Source organism: Neolamprologus multifasciatus, chromosome 3 (assembly GCF_963576455.1).
Source record: "Neolamprologus multifasciatus chromosome 3, fNeoMul1.2, whole genome shotgun sequence".
Taxonomy (NCBI): Eukaryota; Metazoa; Chordata; class Actinopteri; order Cichliformes; family Cichlidae; genus Neolamprologus; species Neolamprologus multifasciatus.
The window spans coordinates 14,478,421-14,494,267 of NC_140441.1; the positions used below are offsets into that span (position 1 = coordinate 14,478,421).

General features: G+C 42.0%; 2 protein-coding genes across 3 annotated transcripts in view; one reads left to right on the forward strand and one right to left on the reverse strand.

Moving 5' to 3' along the window:
• The window catches only part of dennd4c (DENN/MADD domain containing 4C), a 205,021-nt gene that overhangs the window by 141,212 nt on the left and 47,962 nt on the right, over positions 1 to 15,847 (forward strand). The gene's annotated exons all lie outside the window — the stretch shown is intronic.
• On the reverse strand, positions 9,995 to 15,788 carry hspa12b (heat shock protein family A (Hsp70) member 12B). The gene is made up of 2 exons (XM_085154753.1): positions 10,993 to 15,788; positions 9,995 to 10,468 (listed from the first exon to the last, which is right to left on the reverse strand). Exon 1 carries the CDS (start codon positions 15,786 to 15,788, stop codon positions 11,289 to 11,291), a length of 4,500 nt encoding a protein of 1,499 aa, XP_085010879.1. The 3' UTR covers positions 9,995 to 10,468; positions 10,993 to 11,288.

Consider the following 15,847-nt stretch of genomic DNA (forward strand, 5'->3'; position numbering starts at 1 on the left):
TTAAAGAAAACACATTAAGAATAGCTATATTAGATTTATATTATAAATATGACAAAATGCTGATTTTACAGCAGCAAAATTATTGTATCTTTACAATTTAAACATTTAACAAACTTTCTCCTTTGCACAGAATTGATAGACAAACAAACTAAAGCATCATAAATACATTATTTTAATTTATTTTATATTTATTTATTTAGTTTCTAATTACTTCGTTATTGTAGCACTAGGAATAAAATAACAAGGGAAGGACTCTGGATCAGCAAAACAACAATGAAGCAGACCAGCCTGTGGTTATGAATGCTTGCAATCAATTGTTAGGAGATGGACTAAGCCAAGATCAAGTATGTTTCACACACTTTATACTGTCACAAGGTGGTACAAACCTTTTTGCCAACTTCGCAATAGATTTAAACAAATGTTATCATTCATGCATCAATAATGCGCATTTGACTGAAGATGTCACTTGGATGAGTGACATAATGTGCACACATCTTTTAAAGATATGGAAATTGAGTACATACAAGCTGTATATTAATTTTTATAATCACAATGACGCCCGAACCAAATGGTGGTTCATGGGAGTTCGCCCAACCAGTCTACATGTGTTTTGTGGACTTGGAGAAGGCATTCGACCGTGTCCCTCGGGGTGTCCTGTGGGAGGTGCTCCGGGAATATGGGGTGTCTGGCCCATTGGTCCTTACACGACCGTTGCAAGAGCTTGGTTCGCATTGCCGGCAATAAGTCGGACTTGTTCCCGCAGGGTGATGGGCTCCGCCAGGGCTGCCCTTTGTCACCAATTCTGTTCATAATTTTATGGACAGGATTTCTAGGCGCAGCCAAGTGGCGGAGGGCTTTCACGTAGGTGGCCTCAGAATCTCATCTCTGCTTTTCGCGGATGATGTGGTTCTGTTGGCTTCATCGGGTGAGGGCCTCCAGCTCGCACTGGAACAGTTCGCAGCCGAGTGTGAAGCAGCGGGAATGAGGATCAGCACCTCCAAATCTGAGGCCATGGTTCTCAGCCGGAAAAGGGTGGAGTGCCCACTCCGGGTCGGGGATGAGTTCCTGCCCCAAGTGGAGGAGTTCAAGTATCTCGGGGTCTTGTTCGCGAGTGATGGCAGAAGGGAGCCGGAGATCGACAGACGGATTGGTGCTGCGGCCGCAGTGATGTGGACGCTGCACCGGTCTGTCGTGGTGAAGAGAGAGCTGAGCATAAAAGCGAAGCTCTCAATTTACCGATTGATTTACGTCCCTACCCTCACCTATGGTCACGAGCTGTGGGTAATGACCAAAAAACGAGATCGCGGATACAAGCGGCGGAAAGGAGCTTCCTCCGAAGGGTGGCTGGCCTCTCCCTTGCGTTCACCAAACGCGATAGACGCAACCAAAACGCGCCAGACGCCCCTAGCTTGACGTGCACATTCGCAACGCACGTCCAACGCCAATTATTCGTGTGTGAAAATATGCAATTTTGAAGCTTGTGAAGCAGAAATGTGGGAGGAAGTAGTGCCAGACGGTATGTTTGCAAGATGGCAGCTGTCAATCTAGCGTTTGGAGAGAGAGTCTCCCTTCTCTATTTACTGTGGAGAGCAGAGCAGCGGCGTAAAGGACGTCCTCACAGTACCTGGGTCCATCAGGTCCTCCAGAAGCATGAGCAGTTTGGTGAGTTTCACCACTTGCTCCATGCAGGAGCTGCGTCTGGATGACGGTCGCTTTCAGCGATACCACCGTCTTTCCCTCGCCCAGTTTGAGGACCTGCTGTCCCGCGTGGGTCCAAGCATCGCCCGCCTAGACACCAACTACAGGCGCTCAATCCCACCTGCAGAGCGCCTGTCCGTCTGCCTGAGGTTAGTAAAAGTCTTTAATACGGTAGTCCTTTATTGATACCTGTGCTAATATATGCTAAACTATCAGTTTATACACTGATAACATGGATGTGTATGTTATCAGTGAATGCCATCGGTGTTTACTGATAGCAAACTGTGGTATGGAAACGACTGTTTATAATATTTCTAGTGATACTCAGAAGGTCTATCTTATAAAGTCCTTTTTTTATTTAGACCTGGTTTAATTCTGGTATAGAACCCGTTGAATATTTGTATACAATCCCTGCAGCTATCAGACTCTATAACAGGGGTCACCAGCCTTTTTTTTTTTAAACTGAGAGCTAGATAAAATTGTGAACAGTTTGGTTCATCTTTAGTTATATGATAATAACTATCTTGATATGCTATGTCTTATCACAGGTTGATTTTTCAAAAAAGGCCTGGGTCATGTAGCAGCCAACAACTCCTCCAGAGAGGCTGTCCTGGTGAGTGAGAAGTTCATGGCCCACTTCTTGGCGGAGGGAGACGCCAGCATTATTGATTTGTCGGTGTGAGAAAAAGCATGTTAATATTAAGGCCTGGAGTGATTTTGATATGCATGTACAATGTTTCTATATATTCTGAGAAGTTGAGGTCTACAGGACCATGAAACTCACCTTAAAACTGTAAGTACAGCAGCAAATGTTTCAGATGTGTCAGGATTTGAAGGATTTGGCCAAAATAGGAGACTTTTTGTTTTGCTTTTGTTTTTTGAGTAAGAAGGGCAGCAGAATTCAGCACATAGTTTAATCTTACTAAGTCAGTTTGGCTGAGTGAATAAAAGCAGTAAAACATGAAAGGATACTGTCCGAGGTGGAGATACCTTTGCGTTTGTCACAGATACGGACAATGTCCTGAAATATGCTGTGAAACAATTTTGAGATGTCCCCTAAACAGAAGTTCAGTCATGAAGAACTTTAATAATACCGTTTGTTCAAAGAAAACTATTTAAACATATTTAAACGATGCCTTCTCTGTGCAGTTAATTAATGGTGAAATAAAAAAATGTCATATAGGCTTTTACAAGTCAACAAGTAAAAAAAATAAAGAGGACGGTTGGTCACGTCATTTTCTTGTTATGATGTGATTCACATGTTTCTAACTTTCGTACTGCGGTAACCAACACATAACCGCAAGGGAACTAAAACACGAACACGACGGAGGGAAAACACGGCATCCGAACATCCGAACACAAAATATGTAGACACACCGACACAAGCAACTTGAAGAAGTCCAGATGCTTTCTTTTCTTTTCAAGCTCACTTTTTTTGCAGCTCACTTCTTGAATATTGTACCAGCTGAGACAAACTTCGGTTCCGCTTATAAATCACAACAACAGAAGAAACAAGAAAGGGATCACTATCTGCAGCATTGTTAAGAAAGGTAAGCGACTTGTTCCTACTTTTGGCGAACTTGTGCCATTTCTGTTTTTTCAAGTTCTTTGACTCATCTGTGATTTGTTTTCTTTCTGCAGGGTTTGAAGCCGTAATGGATGGAGACGGTGAACAAGCCGCTCGGACACAGCTGTGTGTTCTGCAGCTGCGCTCCTTTCACTTGCATCTCTACTACGACCAGACTGACGGGCTGGTTGCCATGCTGTACAGAGGGACACAGAGGCTTGCTGTCGTATTCTTCAGGAGAGTCCTGACGGCGGTCATCCAGAATGAGGATCACAGGCATAGCAGTGTGTGACCGTCAGCGTCTGTGCTTACACGGAGAGAGCAGCCACCTCACCTCAATATGACACGGACAGGTTGAATGTCGGAGTTTATATCTTTGCATTTTTGTTTTTGTTTTTTTGAAATCCCATAAACAAATAAAAACTATTTTAAAAACACACATCAGTTATCTTTCATTTTATTAATCCATGCAACAATTTTTACTCTACACACTGAAGAAGTCGCAAGTAATAAAATGTTCTTTTTTTTTAACCTTTTCCACCTTCAATGCGCATCTGCGCCAAAAGACGATTAAAACAAACGTCAGAAATATGAAAGTTTATTTCTAATATAAATTTGGGAAAAACATAATGGAGGTTAATGTATAGTTCTCAGAATAATTAACTCTAGCGCAGAGCACGATTAAACCCATGTTCACTGTATGGTTTTAAACTTTAAAAAGCACCAAAGAACAACAATAATTTAAAGCTTCATAGAAAGAGGCTTCTTTCTGTTTCTATGCCAATTTCTGACAAAACCAGCAGTGAGTGCACTGTGTCATGTGTTAAACTTGTTTTATATCTCCTGTGATCTGACTGAGGGTGCTGGGCAGCCAATCTCTCTCTCTCTGCCTGTGTGTCTGAAGAAACAAGTGTGCAGGCAGAGTTTTTGCCATTTGTCCCCCCCCCCCCCCCCCCCCCCCCCCCCCCCCCACCCCCCACACCGTCAAAAAACTGTGGGCTTGCAGTCATTGTGTTTAAATGTTGTCACCAAATTTCACAAGCTTCTGCACTGTAGCGGGTTTAAATATGATTTATTGCCTATTTATCTGCTTCATACATACAGTGGCGGTCCTAGCCTGTTTGGCGCCCTGGGCGAACACTCCTTCTGTCGCCCTGTAACATAATGTTTGGAGTTTAGTCTGTTACTGTTACTATTTTTACCATTTCTTCTTGGAGCAACTGTAATCCACATCATTTCCTTAAGGATTAATAAAGTATTCTGATTCTGATTGTTTCAGGATGACCTGCCATTATCCAATCACACACCTGTATCTTTTGCTTGTTTCTCCTCCTCTTCTTTTCTCTTTTTTCTAAACTGAGGACCTGATGGCTTTGAACTTTTCTTGTCCATCTTCCATTGGTTTAAATTTTGCACTCCAGTATGAACACCCACCCCCAAACCCGAGGATCACCACAACATAACCTAATAGACCTACACCTTAGTTCACAGATTCACTTTGTCTAGTGTATTTCTGGGATTTCACACAACCCAGGATTCAAATCATGAATACATAATGGGCTTGGATTTACAACATTATGAATGAAATGTGCTCTATTTGGAAGCAGCTGCCCCCCTCCCCTTTCGACGGGTTGTGTGTGAGACTTTAAATCATCAAACTGTAAATTATAAATTTTAAATTGTTATTGATCCCTTTACCCCGAGTCCTAAAGTTTATATTTATTTTCTTACTCTTCTTATATTTATTGTTTTTTTTTCTTGCACTGCTGTAACTGGAGCCTCGTCGTCTCGTCTCTATATACTGGACTGTATGTAGCGGAGATGACAATAAAGTTTACTTTGACTTCAGCAGCAAGCAGGCGCACCGAGGGCTCTCGCGCTCAGTTTTTGCGTATAGAATTTCAAAAAAACATCGGTGCAAATTATAAGTCTGTATCATAATGTCTGGTGTTTTCGTGTTTGTTGTTTTGTTTTTATTTTCTTTCATTTTGCGAGCAGGTTATTAAATGCCGCTCCAGCCAGCCAGAGAATCCTCCGCCGCCCCGCCCTCTCCTCCCTGTGCCACAAGCAGCAGGCGCGCATCGCAAACGATGTGGGCGATAGGCCGATCGGTGCCTATGCCATTCCCAATATGTGCTGGCTGATGTCGGGGCAGCATGAGTACGAGCAATTCTTTTTTTTATTTTTTATTTTTGCTGATGCCCGTAACATAACATAACATAACATAACATAACATAACATAACATAACATAACATAACATAACATAACATAACATAACATAACATAACATAACATATTGGTCTATGAAAGAAAAGAGCAGGATCGACATGTAGGGAAACCTCATAGCGCTAACCTCATCATCAGTCGCCTGTTTAAAACTATTTGACTTCTTTGTAAAAAGCAAAAAAACAAAAAAGAAAGACATAAAATAGTTTGAGATACTGCTCTTCTGTTCTTATTCTGTTATCGAATTTCTTGATTTTTATTTATTGAAAATGCTGTCACCTATGATGTAACAGGTTACCTCATAACACTTGTTTAATCAGATACCGTATCTCCTATAGCCCTGCCCTGCAGCACTATTAGTAGCAGGAGCAGCAGCAACATTGTAACCATGGTCCGCGCTTTGTGTTTATGACTTTTTTGCGCTAGATTCCAAACTGCAGGTTTTGTCTCTCTAGCCAAACTTCACTGAACCAGCAGCAAAAGAAGAAATGTTGTCATGAATTCCCTCTTACTTTAGCTGTTTTGCTTCCAACACAATAAAATCACACTTCATGCACAGCGCTCTCTCTCTCTCTTTCTCTCTGTACTTCAAAAAACAATTTCCCATCTCAAATCTCTTTTTTCTGCATTATTCATTCGCGTATTACTCACCAGTCTACCGCTGTCGGCCGCTGTCTTTCTTTCTTTCTTTTTTTTTTGTTTTACTTTAATGATCCCGGACAAGAAAGCCTAATTTCTGCTGTTCAATACTGAAGAAATTTTAACTTTTGTAAAATGATGCAAAATTGAAAAACGTTTGGCTGTGTTTCTAAAACCTCTGTAACTTTGGTCTGCTTCGCTTCATCGGGTAATGTTCATGTATTGATTCATGTTTTTCTTCAGTTTTTGATCTACTGCAGAAGATTTTTAAGGTTACTGTAGTATGATGCGATTCCATGTTAGATTCTTGATGAATGTGGGTTGTTGTTATTCAGCCTGGTCCTATGTGCCCCTTTTTAACTCTAAGCAGCCTCCCCTTCGAACATCTCTGCACAGCCCTGATTACGTGTGTATATTGTACAGTTTAGCTGCTGCAGTTTAGCCCTCTGTCCTGTAACAGTGTGCCTGTTAGCCTAGCTGTTGTCCATAACAGATATCAGCTTGGCTAACATCCTCCTCACACACACACACACACACACACACGCACACACACACACACACACACACACACACACACACACACACTCCTGGATGATGACATGATGTAGAAGCTGAGAAATTCTTGTAGTAAAAATTGAAGTAAAAAATTATAAAACTCAAACCCCAACCACTCAGTGGGTGTTTCACTGATGCACCTCCAGTGGAACCAGATCCCACAACAATGTGTGCTCTTAATCTGGCAGGAAAGGAAATGTTACTCACGTGGCGCTTTATGATTAACAAAATATAATTAAAACATTTTAACAGCTGTAGGTTAGTCAGTTTGTGGACATTTAATTTTGCATATGAGACACATAATGAAAGGTGAACCCCAAAAGGTTGATTCTGTTCATCTGGATGTAACGTTTTCAGCGGGAGAAATGTTTCTTCACTCATCCAAGTGACTTCTTCAGTCTCAGCTGACGGCAGGTTTCCCCAATCTTATAAACAGTACATTTGCACAATGACAGTTTTTTTTTTTATCATTAATTTGCAAATTGTCATGACCATTGATCAAAAACCGTTGATCAATTAAACCTTTAAACCGGGAACTTTAAACCGCCTCAGTTGCCGATCTCAGCCTGTTGGGAGCCAGACTGGCTTGTGATCGAGGCCTGAACAATTGCCACCAGCACGAGTTGTAGTTTGATTTGTGGGGTGTAAGCCTTCCAGTTTGGTGTGCATGTGTGATTTCCTTTATTAAAGCTATTAAAGATTGAAGTTTTAGTTTTTATGCTATGTAGCGAGCCTGACTCTCAGTGTCCTTTTACTCTTTTAACGTATTGCTCTGTTTTTTTCAGTGAACAGAGGACGTGCCAGTGGCCCTGGGACCTCAGGTGGTGGGTCGTTTTCACACTTTCCTTTGTACAGCACTGGGTGGGCTGTAGTGATTTTCTTGTGTGATTTTCTTTTGGGTCCACGGCTGCTGGTAAGTCCAAGTTCCCTGATTGGTTTATTTTATCTTTAGGACACTGTCAACAACACTACATTTAGTTTTCTAATATTTTGTCTATTTTAACTATAAATAAAATAATTAATATTGGAGCCAACCTGCCTCGGTGTGTATCCTTGAATCTGTGCGGCCTCTTTTATTCCTTTAATCTATTTTTCTTAAATAGGGATTTCTTGGGAGTTGTCATTTTATTACTCTTTATTTTAATGTGGGATTTTTTTTATCCCACAAGGGTGGTGTATGCAAACTCTGCTCTTATCCGCGCTTGTATGCAAACTCCCGCCCACCACCCTTTTGCGCGAAGAGGCCTCTTCTCGCCAGGAACTGCATACACGCGCGGGAGATTTCACTTCTTACACCGGCTCAGGCAAACCTCGGTGACGCTTATAAAGGTCGAAACAGAAGAAATAAGAAACGGGTTATTATCGTCAGCATTGTTGATAAAGGTAAGATTTGCAGACTTTAGATTTCAAGTACAAACACTTGAAGTTAGTGTTTGTACGTTAAACAAAACTTGTTCATAATGATCGTGTTAACAGATTTGCCCAAATTTAAAACCAAAAATTAAACTTAAAAAAAAAATCAGCTCAGTTGCAGTAAAGACCCATTTTAGTTTCAAACTTTATATACAGTTTTCATTCAATGTTTATGATGGACTGAGCAAATATGACAAGTTATACAACAACAAAACTATCAGTTGATTGTCCTGTTCACATAGAACAATATTCTGAAGGTTTTTTTGGCCATTTTTGCGCATATCGCCACCAAATATCATCCACCAAAGATATTGTTCCATAAGGTTTCTATGTATTCTGAGGAGTCAAGGTCTAGGACCATGAAACTCTCCTTAAAACTGTGAAGACACCAGTAAATGTTTCAGATGTGTCAGGCGTAGGAGGATTCGGCCAAAACAAGAGCGCTTTGAGTAAGAAAGGGAGCAGAATTCAGCACCGAGTTTAATGTGACGGAAGCCACAAATTTTTCAACCGCATCGCTTAATCCCACTCATTTACATGTTCATTTGCATGTTAAAACATGCTGTCAATACCGACGATATTGATTTATAAATGATAAACTAACAATCTTGTCAACACAAAGTTCTTTATTTGGAGCAGATTTCTACGAGAAAGATAAGTTACTGAAAAAGTGCTTGCTCTCTTTTAAACTTAATCATCCTCTGATGACCTGTTTGCTGCTGCCTGCAAGTGAAAGGCAGTGGGGAGAGGGGACACTTGGGCAGTGCATTTATCACGCATTTATAACTGAGGACAGTAGCGGTTTTTGATACGGGCGACACGGGGTGGGGGGCGGATAAAAAAAATAAATAAAAAATAAATAAAGATTGCTCGTACTCATGCTGCCCCGACGTCAACCAGTGCACACTGGGTGTTGCGGCTCCTCCAACCTATGGCCGCGGCAGGCTAAACATGAGGACACAGATGACGCGCAACAATGAACACATCAAATACACTTCTGTACCTTTTGCTCCTTTTATTCCACATGCAACTGTCCAATATACAAATCAGTGCCTGGGATTAACTTATTAAACAAATGCACAGATATAATACATCAAAATAATTCAAGCTGCGGTCAACAGAAAGTTCTGCCTCATGCTCACCCTACCTTTCTGCTCATCAACATCAGGTGCTGTGAATAGGTGAGTGCAACCACATTTATTATCTACCACACCCATGAGACACGCCCCACACCCGTGCACCAATACAGTGAGTCCATTTAAACCAACCCACATAATCAAAAGAACAACTTATATGGCTCCTACACTGGGAATGGTACAGGCACCGATCGGTTTTCTATCGCCCATTTGCTGGGAGTAAGGGCGCCCGTTAGCGAGGTGCGCCTGCTGCTTGCGGCACAGGGAGGAGAGGGCGGGCGGCGGAGGATTCTCTGGCTGGCTGGAAAAGCATCTAATAATCAACTCGCAAAATAAAACAAAATAAAAACAAACCAACAAACACGAAAACACCAGACATCATGATACAGATTTATAATTTGCACCGATGTTTTTTCGAAACGTGAAAAGTGAGCGCGAGAGCCTTCGGTGCGCCTGCTTGCTGCTGAAGTCAAAGTAAACTTTATTGTCATCTCCGCTACAGTCCAGTATATAGAGACGAGACGACGAGGCTCCTGTTACAGCAGTGCAAGTAAACCAACAATAAATATAAGAAGAGTAAGAAAATAAATATACACGTTAGACCTCGGGATAAAGGGATCAATAATAATTTAAAATTTATAATTTACAGTTTGATGATTTAAAGTCTGACACTCAACCTGTCGAAAGGGGAGGGGACCTGCTGCTTCCAAATAGAGCACATTTCATTCATAATGTTGTAAATCCAAGCCCATTATGTATTTGTAACACCTGCTTAGTATAGTAGGGTTAAGCTTATAGACTAGATTCGAGAGGAGTAAAATAAATTTGAGAGAATTGAGTGTTGAACAGCCGGCAGATTTATTACAATGTTACAGTGGTGCAATAACCCAATGTAAACAGCATAGAAAATTAACACAAGATCAATAGAGAAGAGCGCTCTTTTGAAAATAACAACAAAATAAAATAAAATGAATAGTCTCTTTAGACCTGACTCCTGATGAGCAGGATATTGGGAGTTCAACAGTTTCCCAGAGAAACAATCCGTATCAAGTAAGCAGTTTTTGCTCTTGCTTATCTGAAATCCTGTGATTTGAAGTAATTCAGACTGTAGCTCTACTCCTGCATCCAGAACAGCTGGCCACACTGCTTTTGGATTCGCCGAGAGTTGTCACAGGGTCTGGCTCGCCATCCATATCCAGAACCACTTCAGATCCAGGATCACAAAAAACCAGTCTGCACATACAGTACAGAGCAATAAACAAAATAGTTCTTAACAGTTTTTCTAAATAAAATGAGATCTCATAAAGTTTTCAAAATCAAGTACACTGTTGTTTTAACATTGTTCTGTTTCTATGAATTCCATTTGTATTGCTTTACAACATTACAATCAATTGTATTTATATACCCCTTTTTAAGGCATATGTAATCACATCATGAAATGTTTGTAACGTAACTAGTTTTAAATAACTTATTTACATGTATTAACCTATAACTGAAATGACAAAGTGCAGAAAAAGCATTGGACAACATTTATGGCTAAAAGAAAAGTGCATCCTGCGTTAGTTTTGCACATTTGTGAAGATGCCCAATCAAATAGACAATAAAAGAAAATACGACACTCCATTTCACACACAATTCAAGTACTCCGACTGGTTTTAGCTTTTTTTAGACAATACAGACTTCGCACTGTTGCAGTGTTTACCACATGTAAAATTAGCATAAGTTTTCCTGCTAACTTATCATCTCTAGTAACTCACCGGAGTTCCCAAGAAACAAACACACGCTCTGCCTGGTTTTGGTCGAGAGTAAAACACATAAAGGCCTTGTGTAGCTTGTTAATTGCTCTCGGGTGTCTTGCTCCGTTTTGCCTAGCTTAATGCAGCAACGTGCTTTTGTTGCATTCAATGAACAACGGAAAATCAAAGTGTGTTCAAGGGGTGTCGGAAATAATAATGCAAGGTAAAAAACAAGAAAATACTAGTAACCATGTCTATAGGGGTTACACCCTCCCCCTTTGAATAAACATGAGTCCCTTCATGTACTTAAAATTTATCTAAACATCATAGATTTGAGTGTTTTCATAGCTACTAAATGACTCAAGAGCTTGGTTAAAGTTATCCAGAAATCGTTGTGCAAAGGATATAAGGGGTTGACCCAACTGGGGGTAATGAAACCGTCCTGGGGGTCGCTTTAATCTCTCAGATTTTCTCACTTGAGGTGTTTCAGGAGTTATTTCAGGTGTTTGTTCAGCATGTTGGTCAGTGATATTTTCACTCTGCTCTGTGTTTTCTATCTCAACATCTGGTTCTCCTTGAACTTGGGCATTATGATTCTCTCCCATGATGTTGCAGTGAGATTCCTCATTGAGCAGTTCAGGTTCAGTTTGATTTCTCTGTCCATGGCCAGTCTCGTCCGAGATTGTCTCCATTGGTTGAAGCAAAGAGTTGTCACTTTTGAGTGTACATGGATCATTTTGAACTTCGGAGCTTGTTGTCTCATTTTGCACATTGGAGTGGTTTTGAGTTTGGTCACAAATCCTGATAAACGTCTCGGTTTGGATTGAGGGATGACCTGAAATGCATTCATACTCCTCCTCAGACTCTGACATTTCTGTATCTTTAGGTTCAGAAGGGCTCTGACGAGTCTTAGGTCGACGTGGAGGTTTGGGTTTTGTCTCAACCTCATCCTCAATGTCTGAGAGATCACCACATGCAAGTAAAAGGTCTCGATGAAGAGTCCTGCTCGGACCACCACCCTTCTCTGGGTGGACCACATACACAGGAACATTTTCCAGTTTCTTAACAACACGGTACACCATGTGTTCCCATTTATCGCCAAGTTTGTGTTTACTGCGCAAGCGAACGTTCTTGACTAAGACTCTGTCCCCAGCTTGAAGTGTGGACTCTCTGACCTTTTTATCAAACCTGTTCTTGTTTCGCTCAGCAACTCTCTTGGAGTTTTCGAGTGCAATCTGGTAACTTTCCTCAAGCCTAGCTTTCAGATTGCGCACATACTGGGAATGGGATGTTGGTGAGTCCCCTGTAACTGGCAACCCAAAGGCAAGGTCGACTGGTAGCTTGGGTTTTCGACCAAACATTAGCTCGTAAGGGCTAAACCCGGTAACCTCACTCTTTGAACAGTTGTAGGCGTGGGTAAGAGGCTTGACAAAATCACGCCAATGAATCTTTTGCTCATCCTTCAGAGTGCCCAGCATACCAAGCAGGGTGCGATTGAATCGCTCAACGGGGTTACCTCTCGGGTGATAAGGACTGGTCCTTACTTTTTTAATGCCTGTGGTTGAGCACAATTCCTTAATCACATGTGACTCAAAATCCCTCCCCTGGTCACTATGGAGGCGTTCGGGGAACCCGTAGTGAACTAAAAAGTTTTCCCAAAGGTTTTTTGCCACAGTGGTTGCCTTTTGGTCTCGGGTGGGCAAGGCCACTGCATATTTCGTGAAATGATCTGTAATGACCAACACGTCTTTGGTACTCTTACTGTCAGGTTCAATAGAAAGAAAGTCCATACACACCAATTCCATTGGGCGTGTGGTTTTGATGTTAACCAGTGGTGCTGCTTTTTCAGGCAAGGACTTCCTTCTAACGCAACGACCACAGTTCTTTATTTTGGTCTCAATATCAGCACCCATCTTAGGCCAATAAAATCTCGCCCTCACTAGATCATGAGTCCTCTCCCACCCCATATGACCCATATCATCATGGAGCAGCTTGAGAACAGTAGACCTAAGAGAGACAGGGAGTACAAGCTGGTAAGTTGTAACTGAGTCACACTGTCGTTTCCTATACAGAAGGCCATTTCTCATTTCAAAACGTTTCCATTCTCTGAGCATCAGTTTTATGTCAAATGTTTCAGACCTGTTTTCACGTGGAACATCAGCACCAGATTCTAGTAACTGAATGACGTGGTTTATGCTTGGGTCAGATCTTTGGTGTTCTTTAAGCTCATGCTCAGAAAACAAGGGAGCAGCTACTTGACCAGATGTTTCAGCATCACTGTATGCATCAGGAATGGCATCAGCACTCATAGCCAAGGACTCAACCAGAATGACACAAGGTGAGTTCTCACTGTTCTCATTGAGAAGATGCTTATTACATATAGCTGCTACAGTATCAGGGCATACACTGTTAGAGCTTGGAAGGGATCCGAGAAGACGTGAGGTAAGTTGTTGAATCCTGTTTTCCTCTTCCAATGTCGCATTATCTGCAGCCAGAGTTTGATGGGGCCTCCGTGATAGACCGTCAGCATCCTGGTTAGCCTTCCCAGCTCTGTATTTGATTTGGAAGTTGAAGGTAGACAACGCTGCTAACCAGCGATAACTCGCTGCATCAAGTTTTGCCGTGGTCAGAATATATGTAAGCGGATTGTTATCCGTTACAACAATAAACTCGTTACCGTAAAGGTAATCATGGAATTTTTCGACAATGGACCATTTCAGAGCTAGAAATTCTAGCTTATGAGCTGGATATCTGGTCTCGCTTGGTGTCAATCCCCTACTAGCATAGGCAATGACGCGCATTTTACCATCCTGCTCCTGATAAAGAGCGGCACCCAGGCCCGTGGTACTAGCGTCAGTGTGCAGAACATATTGGAGCTTTGGATCTGCAAACCCCAATACAGGGGATGATGTTAACTTCTCCTTAATCCATTCAAAGGCTGACTGACAAACAGGTGTCCATCTGCCTGCAAAGGGTTCTCGAGGATTGAGATATTTGGAAGTGCCTGTTTGTTTCTGGCCTTTTCTGAGAGGTGGATAGCCACATGTGAGATCATTTAAGGGCCGGACTATCTTTGAATAGTCCTTAACAAATCGGCGATAATAGCCTGTGAACCCTAAAAATGACTTCAGCTGTTTCAAGTTTTGTGGCACTGGCCAGGTCCTGATAGCAGCAACCTTTTCAGGATCTGTCTGCACACCATTTTTGGAGACAATATGGCCCAAATATTTAACCGATGTCTGGAAAAAGCAACATTTTTTCGGGGACAACTTTAAGCCATATTCACGAAGACGGTCCAAAACATGCTTTAGCCTCTGTTCATGTTGCTCGAGGGAGTCTGAGAAAACAATCAAATCGTCTAGGAAGACGAGTACCTCCTTGAGATTAATGTCTCCCATACACCTCTCCATTAACCTCTGAAAGGTGCTGGGAGCATTTGTGATGCCTTGGGGCATTCGATTGAACTCATAAAACCCCAGTGGGCATACGAAGGCTGTTTTGGCTTTATCCTCCTCCTCCATCTCTATCTGGTAATAACCTGACTTCAAGTCCATGACAGAGAACCAGTTTGAACCAGATAGGGCGGAGAAGGTCTCTTCGAGGTTTGGCAACGCGTAAGCATCTTTTACCGTTTGCACATTAAGCTTACGGTAATCCACACAGAGGCGTACCTCACCATTCTTTTTCTTGACTACAACGATGGGGAATGAGAAGGGAGATTCTGACTGTCTTATTACCCCAGCGTCGAGAAGCATTTTAAGGTGTTTCCTGACTGCTTCGTAGTCATTTGGATGAATGGGCCGCGATCTCTGTTTTATAGGCGTTTCGTCTTTAAGCTTGATCTTATGCTTAACTTTAGTGGCATGGCCAAAGTCGAGATCGTGGCATGCAAAAACGTCACGGTAGGCACTAAGACTCTGCGTGACCCGACTTTTCCATTCCTCGGGCAGAGGTGAATCGCCAAAATCAAAGGTCAACTGGTCACTGGGTAATGAACATGAGTCTGCAGACAGGCTGCAACAGCCTGCAGTGTTTGCACTCGACGTGGTTTGAGTTTCAAGGACTTGGTCTGCAATGTGTAGTTCAGCAAGAACGCAGTTGCCAGGAAGGATGATGTCATGATCGGTTTCGTTTCTGATCCAAATAGGATGCTTGTAAGGACTTTGACGTGGTACTGTGATAAGGCAACAATCTACAAAGATTCCTCCCGGAAGGGCTGAGGAAGTTGGCTGCTCTACAACTGCCCATCTGTCAGTGGGTGGTGAATTTAGGTGGGCGTAACTCTCTAGGCAAACCCTTTCATGAGCTGGTATTACGTAAGGTGCGTTGCCCCTCAGTGTCATTAGTCCAAGCTTTCCTGAGCTTTTTGTTTCATGTCTACGTTCAAGGATTTTTAAAATCTGACTATAGCCATAGACAGCTGATGAAATGGAAGTATCCCTACAGTGTTCTTCATATAAAACATCAAGGGCATTTGTACCAATTAAAACTGGTAAGTCTGTGCTGGAACGTAAATCAGGGACAATGAGAGCTAATGTAGAAATTTGGGGCTCAGACTCAACAAACTCTTTTGGAAAGCCAATTGGAACTTCTACATACCCTAGATAAGGTACAACTTGTCCATTTGCACCCTCAACATCTAAGTCACTGATTGGCTGGATGGGAAGATCAGACAAATGTCTCTGGTAAAATGAGTGTGAAATAGTCGTTACTTGCGACCCAGAGTCTAACAAAGAATTGCAACTCACTCCAGCTATGTTGACATTGGCTGTGCACTTCTTGCCAATTAAGCCCTTTGGAAATCTGGGATGACGCATACTTGCTTGTGCACAAGACTGTTTTGTTGGGGGGTTTTGAGTGGGACTTTTGTCACTTC